Genomic DNA, 20,999 nt, shown 5'->3' with positions numbered 1-20,999 from the left:
GTTCATGACTAGTTAAGGGGTACAGCAAAGCAACATTTCAAAAATACAGCATGTTTCTCCAGAAGAAAACAACATGCTTTTAGCAAGTTTCAAGCCTTTCCCTACGGTGATCTCAGTCCGTTCTTACTGTCCCTTGTCTGCTCGTGCACACAGTGATTCTTTTGCCCGATCATTAACTATAATGACAGCTTGGGCCAAACAGCGCCCACCGCAAAGGCCTTGTGGATGCCTGGAAACCCGACATCCCTTGCCATTTGCCCGCACCCCTTGCTTACAACTAGCCAACCCAATTCCGGCCCTTGCTTGCCCACACACGCACTCTTTTTACGACTGGGAGTCCTCGTACAAAACCCTTTCCAAGCCTCTAAGGAATGCTACCACACCCAGCGCCATCATCCAAGCCACCGCTGCCAGCCCTGAATAACTCGTGGTTTCTGGGATCTGACTCTCATCCTTTTAACTCTCTGGGGAGTATTTCGCACCTCCCACGAAACACTAAATCCAAACTCCAGTGTTTACTGAAAGAGGGAGACGCTCGGGACCCAGCCTTTCTCCCGCGGCCCCTCCTCCTCGCCGCTGGCTTTGCCCCGCCCCTGGCCGCACAGAGTCCTGGTGGGCCTCTCCTGGCAGGCGCCGGGGGTGTCCCCGGGCGCCGTCGAGGCCGCGCTTGCCCGGCCCCACGTGAGGCCGCCCCGCCTCCCGCTGGAGCAGGCGGCGCTGGCGCGGCGGCCGCCGTTCCCGGAAAAGGAAAGGGAAGCGAAGGGGCGCGGCGCGGCCGGCGCGGGCGGGCGGCGGCGGTGGTGTGGCTCAGCCCGTCCCGGCGGCGGGAGAGGTAACCTCGAGCTTCTTTTTCTCCTCATCCCCCATCCCCTTCCCCGGCGGCCTCTCGTGGCGCGGTGTGTGCCGGGCCTGGGCCCCGCCGCAGCCGCGGGTGGCCGGGGCTGCCTCCGCCGGTGCGGGGTCGCAGTGGGGGCCGTGGGCGCTGAGCGGCTCCCGCGGGTCCCAGCCACGGAGTGGGACAGGTTGGGAGGGACCACGGTGCAGCGTCTGGTCCAGCCGCCCTGCTCTAGCAGGATCATCCCAGAGCACGTGGCACAGGACTGCGTCCAGATGGTTCTTGAGTATGTCCAGTGAGGGAGACTCCGCATCCTCTCCGGACAGTCTCTTCCAAAGTTCGCTTACCCGCACGGTAAAAGTTCTTCCTCACATTCTGGGGACCCTCCCTGTGCATCAGTTTCTGCCCGTTGCCTGTTGTCCCGTTGCTGGGCACCGCCGAGAAGAGCCTGGATCCATCCTCTTGGCACTTCTCCTTCAGATGCTTACGGATACTGACGAGGTCCCCTCGCAGCTGTCTCTTTCCAGCGGCGGTGTGGGGTTTTTCAGGCTGACTGTAGTATTTTTGGAAACGGAGGTTCTCCGTGCCTACCTGGAAAAGGGCTGAGGCAGCATAGCCCTGCGCACAGTCTCCATAGGAGTTAATTTGCAGCCCTCCTGGAGTATTTATGGAATGAAACACACAAACGTTCACACGTGTGAGCATCTGGTCCACAGCTATGGTGTGTCCGCCTGGTGACAGGAGCCGTGCGACACTAACGTTAAAACAAAGACAGAACGTGACAGGATAAAAACCCAAATTTTTGTGGAGTGCTGGAAATGCTCGCCCAGCTGGTTTGCCAAAACCTCCGGGAAATCCAGTAATGAAAGGCTGGGAATTTCGATTTTTAAGCAGAAACATGTAATTTATGCTACTTATTCATTGCTAAGAGAGAAATTATAGGACTTCTTTTAAGCACTAGAAAACTCTAACCTAGAACTTCGTTGGTGCACGCTTGAGGGCTCTCCTTGTTTAGCCTGTATTGGTAGTGACTCAGGCAGAGCTAAACAAAGGCAAGCTGGCACCTGGGGAGGTGTTCATGGCCAGTGACCTCACTGTGGTATTCAGCTTCCTCTGTTGCCTGAGGCAACACATCTGGGAGAAGTGCTGAATGCGAAAGAAATTTAAATGTCTGTTGCTGCATTGATACTTTGAGCAGGTCTTGGTTTTGTTGGTTGTTGTGTTCTTTTTGTTTAAGCAAATTATGAATGTATGTTACAGAGGACGATGTGATCAGTTTTATGCAAACTGTTTAAATTTTCCTCTTTTTCCAGATTATTTTCACTACTGAAAAGGAACTGCAATGGAGAGTACAGTATCAGTTATTTTCTTTGTATCGTTTTCCATACTGCTGTGTAAAAGTTATCACCATGGAGTGGAGACAGCTACTGTTGTGCATACCTCAGAGCGAGCTTTTCCAGAAAAGACAGTGGGTGTTAATACTGACTTGGCAGGGCTAATACAGAAGTTGCACCTTCAAGAACTTTTTAATCGTTATGGAGAAAACAATTCTCTGTCAATTGATGGGTTTAGAAAACTGCTCCAGAACATCGGAATAGATAGAATGAAAAGGATTAAAATAAGCCACGCTCACGATCATGACCACAGTCATGACCATCACGACCATGACCATGATCATCACTCTCATCATAATCACATCTCGTTGAGTAAAAGCCCTGAGAAGACTGCTTGTCCAAACCATGAGTCTGATGCCAGCAAAGACCACAGGAACAGCCACGCGAAGGAGCCTCACAAAGCCGAGAGTGTGGAACGCCAGCAGAACTTTGTGCGCAGTAAGAACGCGGTTCATGAGATCACGGCGTCCGTCATCTCCGCTTCCACGGGCGGCCACGCCGAGTTCCAGAACGTGCAGCCTGGAGAAGTCAAGACGGTTGTTCGTGTGGCTCCGGCTGGCCCTGGTGCTGTTAATGTCACAGGGGGCCGCAATGCCACCTGGCTTGGTGCCAGCAGGGCAAACGAATCTCGTACTTCTCCCAAGGAATTGGAAAGAGGGAGTTACCTCTATTCTAAACTGAAAAAACAAAATGCTCAAGAGGTGAGGCCGATTCTGTTGTATTCTCAGGAATCCAGATCCACCAGGAATGTTGTCATGGCTTATTTTTCAGGTGCTTATTATTTGCCTGGGTGCAAGTTTTGTGGTGTAACAATACCCATAGCCAAACACATGGAAACAGTTTTCCTTGGAGCTTAATATTTTGAGGGAATATGGTGTTATGTTCCCAAGCTCAGAGGAAAATTAAGTATAAATGTACACTTGGTTTAAGACATTTATGATTTATATATTTAAATGTTACTAAATACTTAACTGTTACTAAAACTGAAAAACATTTACAATTTTAAACTTGCCTTAAATCAGGAATCTCTTGTTTTCCTGTTAACGGATGAAAGTAAGGAATCTAGTTAAGGTACTGTGATTCTTATCCAAGCTGTCTCACACTGTGATAGTGTAGAACCGTCCTCCTCTTACACCTTCCTCTCCCCATCTTACGATTGTATGTAGAAAACAACTCTACAAAAGATTGTGGCAAAATGTCATGTGTTACTTTAAAATAGTAAAAATTAGCACTGATAAAGAGTATAGTTGTGTTGTAGACATTGTGCTTAAACAGTCAGATCCTTTTCCATTAAAGGCTTTAAAAAAGCATGCGGGGTCTTAATGTTTGCAGCCGTGCCAGGTAATTGTGAGTGGGTGGGGATGGCATGTGATGGTGGGTGCTGAATTCACAAGTTGGTGCTATGTTCTGTACTGTCAGAGCAGAAGTACTGCTGCTCTTTAAACCCACTGAGACTAAGTGTAGGTTGCACAGTGGGGAGCTATTTACTGGCAGAAGTGTTTGTACAACATGCTCTGTACAAGACTTTTCTGCAGTAGTCACTGCTACAAAAAGGTATTTGACCTTGTTAATGCTTCCTTAGGTGGCCTTTAAAACTGACTGAAGAGTGTTAGGCTTTTTCTATTTATACAGCAAAACGTCTGACCCATTTGTGCTGAGAATCAGTTAATAATTACGTATCGTCTACCTGGACTCCCAAACCAGCTTTCTGGGACAGGATTTGGGTGGAAGTACATTTTTTCCTAAATGGATTTGTTACCAGTTTTTGAGTTGTGTTGATATAGCTGTTTTCATGTGGTGCCACTGCATTTCAATTAAGACGGGATGTTGCAGTCCTTTTAAGATGTATCGTGGTGTTTTGGTTCTGGTTAATCTTTAACATATCTCTTTCCACAGTGCTCCAATGCGTCCAAACTGATGCAGTCACATGGAATAGGCACTCAAGTATTGTTGACTGCTACAGACTTTAGTTATCTCTGTCCAGCTCTTATTAATCAGATTGATGGCAAATACTGCATAGTCCATGCTACTAGAGAAAAAGCTGAAACTCCTCCAAAAAGTTACTCTCTGGAAATAGGTAGGCTGAGATTTTTTTCGTAACATCGAAGCTCAATGGAAAAATGTTTATGTTGGTTATAAGTCGTAGAAACCTATTTCATAGTTGTAAGAAGTGTCATTTTCTTTTGGCACTTCACCAAGACTAAGAGAGAAATCCGTGTGGCATACCTTTTGTTAACATCTGATTAATTGAGTGGTCAGGTGTGCTTGATAACAGAAATGTTAAACAAACAAAATCATGTACTGCTGTTACTTTCTGTTGTTACTATTTTTTTTTTTTTTTTTACCAGCTTGGATTGGTGGCTTTATATCCATCTCCATCATCAGCTTTCTTTCCTTACTGGGTGTTATTTTGGTACCACTGATGAATCGAGTATTTTTCAAATTTCTTCTGAGTTTTCTTGTGGCATTGGCTGTGGGGACCTTGAGTGGAGATGCATTCTTGCACCTCCTTCCACATGTAAGTATTAGTTACTGTTTCATTCATTATCTCAGAGCAGAGAACTTGGCAGCTGTATGTATTAGTGACAAATTCAATCCCTATTAGTTAATACCCATTTGGTGAGTCATTTCTCAATGCTGTTACGCAGGTTGTTTGGTGGCAGGGTTTTCCATTTGGAACATCTGTATTACTCATTTCACAGTCCTTAAAAGTGCAAGAATTTCACAGCATTATCCCTCTTTCTATTTCCTGTTCTTAGTCATATGTGCTGCCATGTCCCTTTATTGTTCCTTGCATGCAAGAATTTTGCATAAATTTTCTTAGGTTTATTGTAGTGCTTCCTCTTTTTTTTCTTCCTCCCCCCACCCCCCAGTTTAATGGACTTCAGAGATAGTGGAAATTGCTTACTGAACACTTTAAATGTGAAATGGATAATCAACTATTTTTTGTTATAAGCCACTCATGTTGATGGCTTACCCACTGTGATTTTTTTTATTTTACCAGAATCCAGCATTTCTGAAGTCCTGGGGAAAATACTACTTGATTGATTTTGGAATGGCTGTTATGTAATAGGGACAATGAAATGGGAATATGGTTGCTAAATTTTTACCTTTCTTGAAGTTCTTAAACAGGCATTCTTCCCCTCCCAAAAGTAACTTGTTCCAGCTTTCAAATAAGATACATGAAAGTGACTGCAGATTCTGTGGTGCTTTCCCAGTCCTGCCTGTAATCCATCATGTGGTTCTTTTTCCTTTCAGTTAATTTTGCATTTGCTGTGTGAGGTTATGTAAATCGAAGTGTGTGAATGAGATCTGCAAAAAGTTATTTTATTTCTGAACATACCAGTATCCAGCAAGGAGGGGAAAAATGTCAGACTTTCTTTAAAGAAGGAAATTACAGCCAACCTCCTTGTAAAAGAAGTTGTTTGACATCTGCGAGTTTTCTTAGATGGGAAACTAACTGGTGTGCTGGCTGTGACCACTGCTTAAAATGTGGTTTTCTTGATGGTGTCAGGAGTTTGTGTGGGGGCAGCTGTACACCTTGGATTAAACAGTGTCTATGCAGCTTCAGTAAGTGTGTCAGTGCCAGGCCTGTTCTCAGACCTTGCAATGTTTCTTCCTATCAACAAATTTCCAATCAATGGATTTCTTTGTAATTGTTTGAGTCTGTAAGCAGAGCCTTTGCCCCGTGAAAATTGTCAAGTCTGGACTCCAGACATGAGGAAAATGATGTGAAGAATACTTTCTGTGTTTCTTATGTTACAGTTCTTTTGAATATAATGACTTTCCCCTTTTGGTTCTCCCCTTAGTCTCATGGAAACCATCACCATCACCAGGAAAACCCTCTGCTTGATCAAAAAGGCTCTATGTACAAACACCTTGTTTCTCAAAGTACAGAGGAGAGCGCTTACCTGGATTCTACATGGAAAGGACTTACAGCACTTGGAGGCTTGTACTTCATGTTTCTAGTGGAGCATTTGATCACTTTAATAAAGCAATTTAAAGACAAGAAGAAAAAGGTAGGGGGACTATTACTTTAAAGCTCTATTGTATTGCATGCTCATTTCTGAAACCACATTATTAAAAAACCTTTCATGAATATCATATATCTTTCGATTTAATAGCAATGCCTGACTGGATTAGTGTTAGAATTTCATTCATATTGGGGACACATACACTTCTAAAATATGTGATAACATTTTTGTGTGGCCATTTTATTAAGGGCTCGTAACTATTTCCATAACCAGGCAATATAGTACAGGCTTTGACATCGCAGTGAATTGTGCAATAAGCAAATGTCCAATTGCATCTTTAGTTTCAGAGTGATTTATGATTGAAGAACTCACTTCATTACTGACTTCCTTCTGACCTCTTGAGACAATTATAACTATCTGAACTGGTTTTATTATTTTAATTCCAATTCTGGGTGCAATAAGTTTGCATTGTACAGTTATCGTACTGCTGTTGAGGAGGGCACTTGTACAGACAGATAAGGGTTGGCAGTAAGTGCTTACATAAATAAGCATCCAAGTACACAGTAGAAAGTGATGTCATGGAATAGCATTCTATGTGGAAATGCAGTCTGTCAAGCCCCTTGCTGCTTTCCCTTCTCTCCCCCAAAAAGAGCAGTGCAGCTCTCAGATTGTTATGCTGGGTTTTATGTGTAAGATAAGTAACTGAATTTTGCAGGTCATAAGTGTTGATAACTTGCCACTTACTGGTAACAGTTTTTTAAAGACCAGTATAGCCAGGAATAAAGAATGATAGCAAAGTTTACTCAGTAAGAAAGATGAAGCAGAAGCTGGTGATATAATAGAATCATAGAGTGGTGTGATTGGAAGGTATCTTAAAGGTCATCTGGTTCCAACCAATCCTAAGCTTTGCTTGAAGAAAGTTAGTAAATACTAATTACTTAGTTTAAAACCAGCTAATTGCTAGGCTGCCTCAAAGACTGATAATCTCTGTTTAGTTTTCTTGTTTAATTGGTCATTAAGGCAACAGTCACAGAGCAGATGCCATGTAAGCTCTTTGATCATGGGAGGTTGTGTTGGTGTGGTTTATACGGAAGCTAAACTAACAGTGAGCCTTCCCTATCTCTAGTTAAATTTGTTTGACAGGAAGGAACATGAAGAGTTTCAAGCAAAGCAAGAATTTTGTCTCCTCACAGCCACAAGGAATGGATTTCCTGTTAGACTAATTATGCCCTCCTAAATACTGAGTCACTGATCATAAAGTGTTGTGATACAAACTTGTGTTAGCAAGGAGTAGAGATTTTGCTTGGTTTTCCTTCTGCACATTATAAAAAACCATTATATTGACATTTTGATAGAAAAGAATCAGCAGAATAAGTTACTCAGCATTTGATGTGTTTCGCTTCAGATGAAAACCTGCTTTTTTCTTGTGAAAAATGTAGCGCATTTATGTGTGTGGGTTGGTTTGTTTGTGGTGATTTTTTTGTTTTGTTTTGTTTTTTCTTCCCTCCTATGGAGACTGAGGAACCTTTGTCATCTTACTCTACCTAGTTCAGTTTTTAGTATTCTACACTCTTTGTACGGCTTCTGTGTTGTCCTCTTTCTGTGCAGGCTGCATAAATGTGAATGTAATGTTGTTCACGTATATCCTGAAAAATAAGTAAAATATTCATAACTGCAGTGTTTTCTTTTGGAATAAGAAAAAAAATGAAGATGATGGAGAAAGTAAGAAGTTTTCAGCGAATGAAGAAAAGTTGGATACAGATGATCGTGAGTCCCATTAATATCACACAGTTGTTATTTTGTGGCAGCACTGTTTAAAAAACACCTGACTGATGGCAGCTCATAGATCTGCTTCTTACTTTAGGTTGGATCACTGCCTATTTGAATTGTTTTCAAAACAGAACCAGTCTGTGCTGATATGTAGAGCACTAGCTCTATTTGCTGCTTTCCTTTAAAAAGGATCAGTGGAGTAGAAGTAGTGAATGCACAGTTTTGGAACCTTAAGCCTTTTAATTCTGGATTTAGCAGCAGAAGTTGAAGTCGTTCCATGAAGGTTGCAATACAGCTCTGCCTACTGACTTCTACACTTCTCTTTAGACTGCTAGATGTTATATGTATGACTCATTATTTAGATTTCTGGGTACCCTAAGTCTGGATTTTGTTAGTTTGATTGATTATTTATTTATAAGGGTAATAATATAAAATTCTAGACAATACTTGAAGTTCAACATTCAGAGTGCAAATGACCATGTGTCCCCAAGATCATGCTTTAAGCCAAAACTGATTGACTAGTTACTTGCTAGCTCTTGTTGCTAAAAGAGATGCTCAGTTTTTCAGAGTAATCTTATAACTAATGAAATGCTTGTCTGTAGTGTAGAAAAAAAAAAGAATTGTATTTATTAATTTAATTGCAGGGGAAGAATTTATCAAGTTTCAGAAATTAGTTAAAATAACCAACTGTACTGTGCCAGCAATGTTTATATGAGGGTATTTCATAGTCTGTATTGATGACTGTATTTTTGAGTGTTTATTTTCCAGATGTTAAACTCAAGTGCCTGTATGTATTTTGAAATTATCTGTAACATAATCTTCTGTATCCTTTTTCTTCAGCCCTGAGATAAGTAAATGGCACATGCTTTTCAGATAGTTGGTTTTTCTGAAGAAATTGAACTAACAGTCTTCATGCTGTGAAACTGAGACTTTGGAGCCTTTTGCTGTTGTGTTTAAATTGCAATGGGTCTTAGATTAAAAGATTTTTTGCCTTTTGGGAAGCATTTGTGGCCATAATATAAGGGCTGCTTCAGCAGTAGGGGACAGAAGCTAGAAGTTTTCCTTATTTTGATCTCTTGGGAAGTATCTCTGAAATCTGAATAAGTTGTGGAAACCCTTCAAAAAAATCTTCTGGTGGAAGAAGTTGGATTATCAGTCTCAACTTCTAAACTTTACTACTTCACATATTCAAACTGTTTATTGAATCTTTGCTTCCTAGGTGATTTTTAAAATGTGTAACATTTTACTCTGGGTTTTTGTAACAGGGCCTGAGGGCTATCTAGGGACAGACTCTCAAGATCCATCAACCTTCATTTCTCAGCAGCCAACTGTACAAGAGGAAGAAGAAGTGATGATAGCTCATTCTCATCGAGAGGAGGTTGACAATGAATATGTGTCCAGGGGCTGTAGAAACAAATGCCATTCTCACTTGCACGATACTCTAGGACAGACAGATCATCTTAGTCACCATCACCATGACTACCATCACATTCTGCATCACCATCATCATCAGAACCATCATCCCCACAGCCACAGTCAGCGCTACTCACGCGAAGAACTGAAGGACGCGGGGATAGCAACTCTGGCATGGATGGTGATCATGGGAGATGGACTGCACAATTTTAGTGATGGACTAGCAATTGGTAAGTGCTAACTTGGACGCTGCAGCTTTCCTGGATGTGAAAGCAGTGAAGTCTTCTAGCTGCCTCTTACCTCTGCTAGGGATGTAGCTAATTAGCAGAGGATCTTTGAAGCCTAAACTTTTTCCTCAGAGCATCACCTTAATGAGTAAGAAAAATCTCCAGCTTAACAACCTGGAGGTCAGTGATAAATGAAACAGAAATTATATGTTTGCAGCTGTATTTCTTTAGATCATCTATAAACTGGGCTTCATTTCCTATTTTTGAAGAGCTAGAGCTAACATTTCTCAAAACTAAAGCTAGGGTTATAAAAAATATTTGAGATTGGCTTTGTATTTCAGTGCCTGCAAGTGCTCAGTAATTTTTAAAATGTTAATTATTTTTATGGAAAGCTTGTAATTTTTCATCACATACAAAGTAACTGTGTTTTTTCACTTCAGTCAGGCCACTGGTATCATTGGCTTCTTTACTTCTTTTTCTCTTTCATCTTCTCTTGTTATGCAGCAAGGTCAGGTTCTATACTTGGCATATCAGGTTCTATACTTGGCATATCTGCCTGCCTGCCTGTACTGGGCCCTGGTTACACATCAGCGTTCCTCCAGAGCACTGGTGGATAGGGAGATGGGGCCCTGGCTTCAATCTGTTTTAGCCTGCAAATCTTATTTTCTGTTACAGTGGTCATACTATACTCAAAATCTTGTTCCTAAAGTTAAGCATAATAGTCCATTTTTTAAAAATTTGAACAGGTATAAACAGTTATTTTACTCATAAACAAAACATATATCTTTTTGTTCTTGATTAGTTCATGCCCCTGTTTTTTCCTTAATGTGTGTAGTTGCTCAGTCTTTTTTGATAATGCTTCAGTGAAAATACTTCTTTATCACAAAAATAGTAGATTGGTTATTTTGTTTCGGACTTCTGTCTGGGAGGTCAGGTTTGGCAACTCTCTCATGTTTTTCCTAGGAGGAGAATTAGACTACAGATATTTGGAATTTGAAAGGTCAAAATAAGTTACAGAAAGTGAAGACAAATCAATAACCTTCAGTACCTATGCTAATCTTTCCTGATCTTGACTATTGTATTTAAGACTAATCTTTACAGGTACTGGATTTATTTCCAGGTTGTTTAGCATACTGGAGGCAGTTCAGCGCTATCAGTCTCTCTGTAGATTTTATTGTAGGAAAAAGTTCATTGGTGTTTGAAGAGGAAACACAATAATAACTATTTTCTCACAGCAATATTTGCAGTTGTTAAGATTCAGTCAATTCAAAGTATAATGTGAAAAGAGACTTCCTGATTTAATCTCATTTTTGATGAAAGTTGAAGCATGAAATGTAAATTTTTGAGCAGATCAGTAGTGAAAATGTGGTAGAAGGAAGATTTGCATACAAATGGCACACAGAATCAATTACCTCTTGGCATTAGGGAGATTTGGGAAGGAGCTATGACTTTATAGTTATGAAGGGAAAAGTATGAGAAAGGTTAATAAAGGCTTATTGAACAAGTGTGAGCAATAGCTTTCAGAAGTCCTGCTGTGTAGCTTGTTCAGGCTAATGGAAATATGGGTTTCTTTCAGTTCCGTATGTGCTTAAAAATATTATGGGAAAACATCAATTTGATGGTGGTGTGAAAATGCCAGTGCTACTTGTGTAGTAGTTCATCTGTATTTTAAAGATGTGAAGCTTCTGTAAAGATAGCTTTAGCCAGCATAACCCTTCATTTAAGTTCATTTACTCCATGTGATTCGTTATTCATAAGTTTCATCAGTTACTTTTTCCCTCAAATCTGTTGTGCTAATTATGTAGGAACAAGATTTAAAAGTGCTTATTTTTTTTATTAAGACGTGGAACAGTTGCATCTGACTCACTTGTGCAAAAGGATCATCTGTGATTTGAACTTTTATGTGTAATTACAACTAAATAAGTAAAATGCAGAACACTATTTTTACACTGGTCTTGCATATGTATTTTTTTCTTTAGCTTTTGAGAGAAGTCATGTCTTAAAAGTTTATTTTAAGATACCAGTGATGCTGTTAAATCAGTGTCTTGAGAGGGGATAACGCTAGATATATTAATTTCATCTTCAGTTTTTTAACATTTCAGGATTTCTTTTTAGCAGTGACAAAATAAAAAGAGATATTCTTGCTATTTAAGCTTGTATTTTGATTACTTCTTACTTTTCCTCTCTGAACTTCATAAGAATTAAGTTTGCCATGGTCTTGTCTAAAGCTCTAGTGCTCTGTGTGTCACCTCAGCCCTTGCTTTCTCCCCACTTTCCCCCAAATTTGCTGTTGGCGCCATCTGTTTTATCCAGATCATTAGTGAAGATACTGAAGAAAATGGGTTGCAGTCTTTGTCCTGGTGAACTCTGCTTTTTACTCACCAGCCACCAGGCCCTGTTAGCCCAGCAATCCATCACTGTGCAAGCCTGTATTTCCTCTTTGCCCAGATGAGACTGATGTAGGAGATAGTGTCAGAAATCCTAATAAAGTTAATCCTACTGTAGTTCTGTTACATTCACCATCTCTATGGTCAATTATCTCCTCAAGCTGGATTCAGCTTTTGCAGAGGGATTTTTAGAGGGTACTCAATGTGACCTTTTCAGGAACTGAGATGGCAACGACCATTCCTGAGTCCTGTTCTTTGCCTTTCTCAAAGATGGGAATAATGTTATCCTTTTCCCAGAGTTCCACTGTGGCCTTCTCTAGCCATGGTTTTCCACACATGACAGACAGCAGCTTTTTAGTCACACTAGTAACTCTGTCAGTACCCTTAGGTGAGTCCCAACCTGGGATGCACCTGAGCATTTCCAGTTTTTTCTGCATTTCTCTGAACTGTTGCTTCTGTGGTTTGCTGTCTCTTTCTTTCTGGAGTGGAGCTGGGATCTGGCTTTGTTGACAAAGACTGAGATGAAGGCTGTGCTGGTGCTTTGCCTCTTGTTATGTCTACTGCTTATTTCCCTTCCTCATCTATCAGCAGACCCAAATTTTTCATGAACTCTGTTTCTCAGCTAACATTCTTGTAGAACTGTTTCTTGTTATCCTTTGTGTCTTGTTCTAGATCTAGCTGGGCTTTGATCTTCCTCCCTTTTGTTCCACTGCTTTTGACTTCCTTGTTGCCAGTTTTTGTTCCTATTTCTTGTGTGCTTCCTTTTTGAATCTGAATTTATTAGGACACATTGCTTAGCTGGGCACGTCTTCTGCGAGTGTTCCCACACAAATAGGCTTGTTTGTTCGTGCATCTCTGTGCTTTACAAACTGGCCACCCCTTTTGGGCACATTATCCCTTTTGACTGATTCCCTGGGCATTCTACACTGCAATTCCTCAAAAAAGTCAAAGCCTAGAGTCCTAATTTTGTTTTCTTCCTCTTCCAGCCTCCTCTTGTGTCCTGAACTCAGGTACCTCATGCTCACAAGATGGCATTTTTTGCTGTATTGCCATCAGTTTTTCCTTGTTTTTGAGCAGCAGGTCAGTTACAATGCTAATCCTGGTTGGCTTTTTTGTCATTTATAGTAGGAAACCATTACCAATACAATTAAGGAACATCCTGGTTTGTGTGCCCAGTATTGTTACCTCCACAGCTGAAAACTCTTGTGTGAATGGTGATGTCCTGTGTTCATAGGTAGGCTTATCCACCACCTTTTCTTGGTTGGATGATTCATGACCTTATTCCTAGTGTTATTTTGATCTTGGCCAAGAGACTAAATAGACACATGGAACTGCAGTTCGTACATTTGTACTGGAGCTCGCTGTGGTCAAGGAACCCCTTTATGTAGGTAGGCAGAAAAATCCCCAAAGTCAATTGTATTGTCTCTTTGTAGGCAGTTGGTATCTATCTGTGATACACCAGAGAAGCTTTGGTGGTTTCTCCACAGCATCATTCAGGCAGTCTCTGGGCAACCAGTGAACTTCCTTGGGCAATAGGTCAGCAGGTCTGTCTCTGTCCTGCACAGGAGGGCATCTCCTATCCATAAAAAAAAAAATCTTTCTTTTTGTACTGCTGGCCCTAATGTGATGTACTGAACTGCTGGGCAAGGCAGGACTCATTTATCCTCTCACTGCTGCCAGGGTCATGACCATGTTCTTCAGATCAGTAGCTGCAAGTGGGCACAGAAGGTTCTTCCTGTTGCCACACTTCACTTTTTTCAGATGTTACCCATCTGAGAGTTCATGGTTCCTGCTTTGGTCCTGCCTTCCTCTTTGATCTAAGAGGCTTGGGCTCTTGCCTCTGTACAGCCTCTCCTCGAGACCCTCTCATGCTGTTTATCACTCATCCAAAGATGACTGCTCACCACTTCCTGCATCCTCTTCCTCGGATGCCACAGCACACATCCCAGACATAATGTTGCTGCTGTTGTCATCACTTCAGGGAGGAGCATCAGTCATTTCTTGCACATTAAGACCTGGGTAGCAGTGTCTCCCTCAAGAGTTAGGTCAGCCTGTAGTTTCCCCAGTGACAAGAAGGGATTGTCTCCAGTGGAGTCACTGCCCTTGTAGTGCTTCCTCTGGGAACAATACTTCTGGGTCCCATGTGTGCCAGCCACTGTGACATGGCCTCGTGCCTCTTTGCTTGTTGGCAGCACCTTGTTTGCTGGCAGGCTCCTGGTAGCAGCTGAAGAGGAAGCTGGATGAGGCTCTGCACCCTTGGAGAGGCTCTCTATGCAGCTGGGGACCTGACATGCTGTGTGTGAGCTGTGGTTCAGCTCTGCAGCCCTGCAGTGTGCTGTGTTCTCCTGAGCTGCTGCCAAACAAGAAAAACGGCAGGCAACAAGAGGAGCAGAGAAGACATGAAAAATGAGGATTGTTGGACTAGTTTAAGAGGTTTTTGTGGGTTTGGTTTTTTTTTTCTCCACTTAAAGTGTGGTAGTTACTTAAAAGCAAGCTGCCAAAAGTTGGTCTGTCACTGTTGATTTCATAGCCTCTCTTATTGTTGGCTTGACTTTCCTTTCTTAAAGTGTCTGACTTGTCAGGTGCAGTTGAGCTGCTTTCTTCCCTTTGTATATTAAAAAAAAAATTATTTTCTGACAGTATTTCCATTTATTACATTTTTGGGAAGGGTTGTGTTGTTGGAACGTATTTGGCTTCGTTCAGAAATAACACAGTGAAATGTGGTTTCTTTAATAGTAGGATTCTTAAGTTTCAAAATTCTTCTTCAGAATCACAAACAACTGTTCAGTTAAAGTTGAAATGCTTCCACAAAAATAATTTTAGTGAAATATATGTCCTAATATGACACAAGCATGTGCAACAATGCTTCTGGACTTGATGTCTGAATATGCAGTAACATTTTGTTTGCTTTTTTTCCCTGTCTCTTCATAGGAGCAGCCTTTACTGAAGGGTTATCTAGTGGTTTAAGCACTTCTGTGGCTGTATTTTGCCATGAATTACCTCATGAGCTAGGTAAGAACCCAGGATTTCCATATGCTGCATGTGTATGTACTTACAGGTGCATGTGGGAGAACAAAATTTGATCAAAAAACTTCATCCTTGACAGGTTGTCTATTCAAGGATACTTCTGATTTGCTTAAAGACTGTTTAACCATTTCTTAATTGAAGTAATCTTTTAAAACTTGAAATATTTCAGCTACTTTGTTTAAAACTGTCTCTTGCAGTTACTTGCAGCTTTTTCTGTCCCCTTTAGTTGTAGTTGTTATTCTCCTTATATATAACATAAGTTGTGAATTACAGAAGAACACATGACAGAATTTATTTTTCTCACAGCTCCCCTTAATTTTATTCTCGTGCTTGTGCTGCTAAAAGCAAGGTCACGATTAGTCAAAGTATGTTCTGCATAACATTTGCTGCTTTTTCATTAAGTCTTGCAAAGACTTGCTGTAGCTCTAAATTAAACTTGAAACTACTTAGAAATCTTTCTGAAAACAGTTTGTCTTTCAAGCTCAAGTGATTTAAATTCGTGTGCGGTCCCATGAGACATTATTGTCGTGTCTTACAATCTGAGCTCAGTATTTGGCCCTTCTGAAGGGCAGCTGGTGAGAGCAGGGTGGATCTGCTTAGCTGAACTCGAGACGAAGCTGATCTTTCCAGTTGTCAAATCATTTCGGATGTGCAACTGGTGTTTATTTCTTAGCTGTCATGGTCACAGTCATACTTGGTGTATAGAAAGAAGAAAGAACAGTTTGCTTTCACCTTTTTTAAGGTTTAGTTCCCCAGAGGGTAGACCGTTCAGTTTCATTTAATGGAGCTTGTAAACCAGTATATGTAAACATTGAACCGTCTCTATATAAACAGTTTGATATACTTGTACAGTAATGTTATACAGAAATACATTAGGGTGGAGAAAACATACCTGATTTTATGGGTTGGGAGGAATTGAGTCTTGTTCGTATTAGTCGTGGAACTTGTATTAGTTACACGTACTAAGTGTTGTTAGTTCAGATATACAAAGTAAATTAATATTATGAATCTGGTAATTTTAGATGCAACTGTTTTGTTGGTTTGTGAAATAAGAAAAATATTTTAAAATTTAAATCATACTTCTTTAATCAAAATAGAAAACTTGATAGGAAATACCTTCTTTAACAGAGGACATGAAGTGGCATAGGAATATTGAAACAATTGGGACTAGTTGAGGTTAGCTGGGATTAAAATTGTATCATTGTTAATGCTAAACAATGCTCGTAATATACCAGTTCATCTTAATTGCAATAGCTTGTAGGAAAAGCTGTTGTAACAAATTACTCAACTCAGCTTTGAAAATCACTTTTGTTTACCTTAGCTGGAGATAACTTATAAAGAATCTGTTTTATTTTCAAATAATAAGCTTATATTACTCTTGTTTAGACAAAAATATGTTCTGAATTGCAGAAAATCTGTTTCTGGCTGGTGGTCTATTATTCCTTTGAGTAAAAATAAGACATTAAGGATCATTTACAGAAATTAATAAAGAAATTATTTTAAATTTATAAAACAAATTAAAAGTACAAAGAGTAGTTACAGGATAATAAATTGAGTATGCAATTGAGTGGGAATATTTTATTTTAGAAACTCTCATGCATATCAGGTACTGCAGCATTTTACAGAGGTGGTTTAAATGCAAACTGCTTGAGGATCTGAAGCCCTTAGAGACCATCCAAAGGAGGGGTACAAAGACGGTGAAGGGCCTTGAGGGGAAGCTGTGTGAGGAGTGGCTGAGGTCATTTGGTCTGTTCAGCCTGGAGGAGAGGAGACTGAGGACAGACCTCTTGCAGTCTGCAACTTCTCCTGAGAGGAAGAGGAGAGGCCGGCACTGATCTCTTCTGTCCTGTGACTTGTGATAGGACCCAAGGAAATGGCCTGAAGCTGTGTTGGGGAGGTTTAGGTTGGATATCAGGAAAAGGTTCTTCACCCAGCGGGTGTTTGGCTACTGGAACAGGCTCCCCAGGGCAGTGGTCACAGCACCAAGCCTGAGAGTTTGAGGAGTGTTTGGACAATGTTCTCAGGCATGTGGTGTGACTCTTGGGGTATCCTGTGCAGGGCCAGGAGTTGGACCTGATGATCCTTGTGGGTCATGTCCAAATCAGGATGTTCTGTAATTCAGCAAAAAGCTGCTTTTTTCAAAATTGCTATGACTTTAAGGTTATAAATTTAGAGTATTTGCTGCTGTGTTGTTGTTCATTTGCACCCTTTAATTTTTGGTCCCTCAGTGATTTCTGATTTTATGAAGGAAAAAAAATAAGGCAAAAGCCAACATAAAAATAGCATAGTCATTTTGTAAGTAAGAAAACTGTAAGTGAGAAAACGCTGCACTACTTACCTGAGAATGAAAACTTTGGGGTTTTTTTTTTCCTGTTTTAGGAGATTTTGCTGTACTTCTCAAAGCTGGTATGACTGTCAAGCAAGCTGTGCTTTATAATGCTCTGTCAGCTATGCTGGCCTATCTTGGAATGGCAACTGGGATCCTTATTGGTCATTATGCAGACAACGTTTCAATGTGGATATTTGCACTTACTGCTGGCTTGTTCATGTACGTGGCTCTTGTGGATATGGTAAGTGACTACACCTATTTGAATTTTGTTTAACACAGCTTAAGAATTAATGCTTTGAAGTAACTGTTTATTTTGAAGGCATTTAACACTTTTGTGTTTGTTTAGGTACCTGAAATGCTCCACAATGATGCCAGTGACCATGGATGTAGCCGGTGGGGATACTTCCTGTTACAGAATGCTGGGATTCTCTTGGGTTTTGGGATAATGCTGCTTATCTCAGTGTTTGAACATAAGATTGTATTCAGCATAAACCTGTGATCTTGGTTGCCAGGAAGACAGTTTGGTGTTAAATTATAAGTGGTAGGGTTTTTTTCTACGAATTTCCTTGTTGGAAAGGTACGTTTGATAAAGAGTAGATATTTTTATTGGTGTGCTTTGTTGTTGTGTGCTTCCCTCCCTTCTTGCCTGATAGAAAGGAACACTGTAAGTTTGGGGTTTATTGGGTTGTTTTGTTTGGTTCTTTTTTGGTTGTGTCTTATTTTTTTTACTTGGGATTTAGCATTGCTTATGGTACTGTGGAAAGTGGTACTTAGTAAAACACAGCTAAAGTGCCAAATCTGTATTGTTTATATTGTCTGTATTGTTTGGGGGTTAGGTTGTTTTTTTACTGAATTTATTTACTGTATGTAATTATATGTAATGTTTTTTACTTCAGTAGTTTTGTTGTTTTAAAGAGGTAAAACCACAGTGGTTTTTATTTTAGCACAATTAAAATCAGTGGATACAAAGCACAGTGAACAAAGTAAAACAAGAACAAGACATGTAATGGGTAACATGTGTTTATTGGTAAAAACCCATTTCTTCTGCTTCCACCTGATATATATGTAAAGGCAGATGAGTCCACTCTATCCTTTGTGGTGTTGCTTTCTCTCAATAGGTTGTGGATTCCTGTGTCTTATTCCAGTTGGTTTCTACTCCAAACAACTTAATGTGAAACCATGTTCTAGGTGTTTACATCAAATGTTTTACTTGTTTCATCCCTTCTGATATGAGTTGCTCTTCACTGATTTCTCAAATCAGCAACAAAAGTCCAGCTCTTAAATTGCAAAAGCTTTAAGATATGTGAATTCCATCAAAAAGACTTTAAAAGCAGTGCTGTATCCCACTTCACTGCCTGAAGTGACAAAGATGTATTAAAGCCTGTTTGATATCAAGGGGCGGAGTGCTACAGGCTGAGATAAACAGTCATTTCCTACAACAGCTTCCTGAAGTAAGGTGTTGATTTACTTTGGAAAAATGAGCTGAGTGGGAGAGCTGCCTACTTCTAGTTCAGTGTGATTGCACACAAACCTGTGCTGTTTAGCTCTTTGCAAGAACTAAAGCTGAGAAATCCAAAACAGCAAAATTTCTTTGGTAGCATATCAAGGGAAGCAGTGAGTTAAGGATAATAAGTGTATAAGTATGTAGTTTGAGCCTACAGTCTTAATATGTTTAACCACCCTGAATGTAACTGAAGGATGAAGGTTGAAAAAACCAATAGCCAAATAAATAAATTCTGCATTTGCAGGGAAGGTGAACATGTAAAAGTTGTTTAATGATGAATAAATAACAGAATTATGCTATCTTACTAGCTAGCTTTAAAAATTCCAGAAATAAAACAATTAGAACCTATTTCTGATCCACTGCTTCAAATCATCACCTGAATAAAAAGCTGGAACAACAGAGAAATGTTTGATAATACTGTGTATGACAGGTTAAAACAGTTTGTGGGTCTGTCATACAGTGGAAGCCAGGAACCATTCTATCACCTCACAAATAGATGTTCTCAATTGAGAGATTTGGGAGTTTTTTAGGAGTTGAGAAATGGGTACCACAGGAGTTTTTGCAGCCAGTGCAATATTAGCTTCTCCTCCTTCAGCCTTTCCTCAGGTTAACAAGACTGATATTTACTCTTCTGCTCACAGTGATGAAATCCTGTTCTGCACCTTCTTTGAAGCCAGGGGTTGAGAAAGGTGTACTTCCTTCAGCTCTCCTAATGCATCCCTGTGTCCTAGCAGGCATTGTAGGGCATGGGTTTACCCATGGTGTGGGAAAACACCATAAATGCAGTGCACTTCAGCCCATGGGGCTTCCACCTTCTGCACCGCACCCGACTGCTACCGTAATCAGGCATCCCTCTAGTCCTGGGGGATTTCAGGGTTGGGTTAGGGTAACCCCAACCCTAACCCTAACTAATTTAACAATATGAAAAATGAATTGTCTTTAGACCATGTGATCAGAAATGTCTCTACCCTGTACACAGGCATATTCCACCCATTTACTGCTCTTCAGTCATTGATGGAGAAATGTCCATGACAGGCAGTTGTCCAGACTAATAACTGAGAAGACTATAAACTGAAACTTGCTGTAGTTTTGTATCAGCAGGATGACAAAAGGTTGGTTGTTTTTTTTGTTTTGAGTTGGTTTGTTTGTTTTGTTGTTTTTTTCTGTCAGCCTTATAAAGTTGAATCTGCATCTGTTGCAGTGTACTCATGTTGGAAATACTCATGGTTTGGCAAGCCAGTGGGGCAGAGCCTCTGAGTAGCCCTTTATTTTTATGTGTATATTTTTCTGCAGCAGTTTTTAATGTGCCTGGCTACTCTGGATAATAAATGGAATTGTCTGCTTGGTGTATCCGTCTGTAGTGTAGTACAGACCTTAATTTTATATGCTGTTACAGCTGCCTTTAGTGCCTGTGCTAGATGCAGGTAAACTGAATAGGCAAACAGTGCTGGAATCAATTTTGTTTGGGTTTTTTTTTTGGTAACATTCTTCTAATGGTTTGGGCCTGTATTTGTACAGAAAAGGTGTCATGTGTAGTTACTCTGTGCAGCAGGAGTCAGAGCAAAAAGGTGTGGAGGTTCTCAAGTTCTCACCTGCCTGGCCTGTGGGGATCAGGTGCTGGTACGGTTTCTCTGCATCCTTTGTGCCTAAATGCGATGCCACGTGTGTTATGGGAATGCAGCTCGTTTATATTTGTAGAAAACACAGCCCAGGCTGAAACGGAATTCAAAGGCTGAAATGGAATTCAGGGAGGCTCTGCTGCTGCCTGAACTGAGACACCAGTGCAGTTAAAATCTCTGTGGAAAAACTGGGGCGTTCTGTTTTCCACGAGCAGCAAACAAAAAGATGTTTTAATGAAATGTGGGTTGTTGGGGTTTTTTTTTAAATTTAAAGTACGTTTTTGGTGTGTATATATATGGTCACTGTAGCTGTTACTGTATTGCTGTGTGCTAGAGAAAATAAACCACTGAACCAAACCGGAGGCGTTTGAGCGTTTTTTCTCAGTGAGGGAGCGTTTTCCTCGCTGCTGGAGATACGGCGGAAGATGTTACAGCTTTCGTTTACCTTCTCGAGGGAGAGTAAAAAAAAAAGGTAACACTTTATTTCCGTAGGGTTTCCCGTGCCGAGGCGGGGCCAGGG

General features: G+C 40.7%; 1 protein-coding gene across 1 annotated transcript; it reads left to right on the top strand.

Annotated features, from left to right (window-relative positions):
• Positions 1-736: 736 nt before the first annotated feature.
• SLC39A6 (solute carrier family 39 member 6) lies at positions 737-20,836 on the top strand. The gene is made up of 10 exons (XM_042048861.1): positions 737-832; positions 2,149-2,930; positions 4,126-4,306; positions 4,578-4,747; positions 6,039-6,248; positions 7,901-7,970; positions 9,239-9,616; positions 14,932-15,012; positions 17,407-17,597; positions 17,703-20,836. The coding sequence occupies exons 2-10, from the start codon at positions 2,178-2,180 to the stop codon at positions 17,853-17,855; spliced, it is 2,187 nt and encodes a 728-aa protein (XP_041904795.1). The 5' UTR covers positions 737-832; positions 2,149-2,177; the 3' UTR covers positions 17,856-20,836.
• The last annotated feature ends 163 nt before the right edge of the window (positions 20,837-20,999 follow it).

This window comes from Corvus kubaryi, unplaced genomic scaffold (assembly GCF_017639235.1).
Source record: "Corvus kubaryi isolate FWS band 111438036 unplaced genomic scaffold, C.kubaryi_AGA036_p1.0 68, whole genome shotgun sequence".
Taxonomy (NCBI): Eukaryota; Metazoa; Chordata; class Aves; order Passeriformes; family Corvidae; genus Corvus; species Corvus kubaryi.
The sequence above is the reverse complement of the archived record's forward strand: the minus strand, read 5'-3'. Positions and strand labels throughout refer to the sequence as shown.

Excerpts from the sequence above, each read along its gene's own strand:
- SLC39A6 (XM_042048861.1), top strand. The coding sequence starts at position 2,178 with ATGGAGAGTACAGTATCAGTTATTTTCTTTGTATCGTTTTCCATACTG. Across the intron at positions 7,971-9,238 it reads AAAGTTGGATACAGATGATC|GGCCTGAGGGCTATCTAGGG; the intron begins GTGAGTCCCATT and ends TTTTTGTAACAG. Across the intron at positions 15,013-17,406 it reads TGAATTACCTCATGAGCTAG|GAGATTTTGCTGTACTTCTC; the intron begins GTAAGAACCCAG and ends TTCCTGTTTTAG.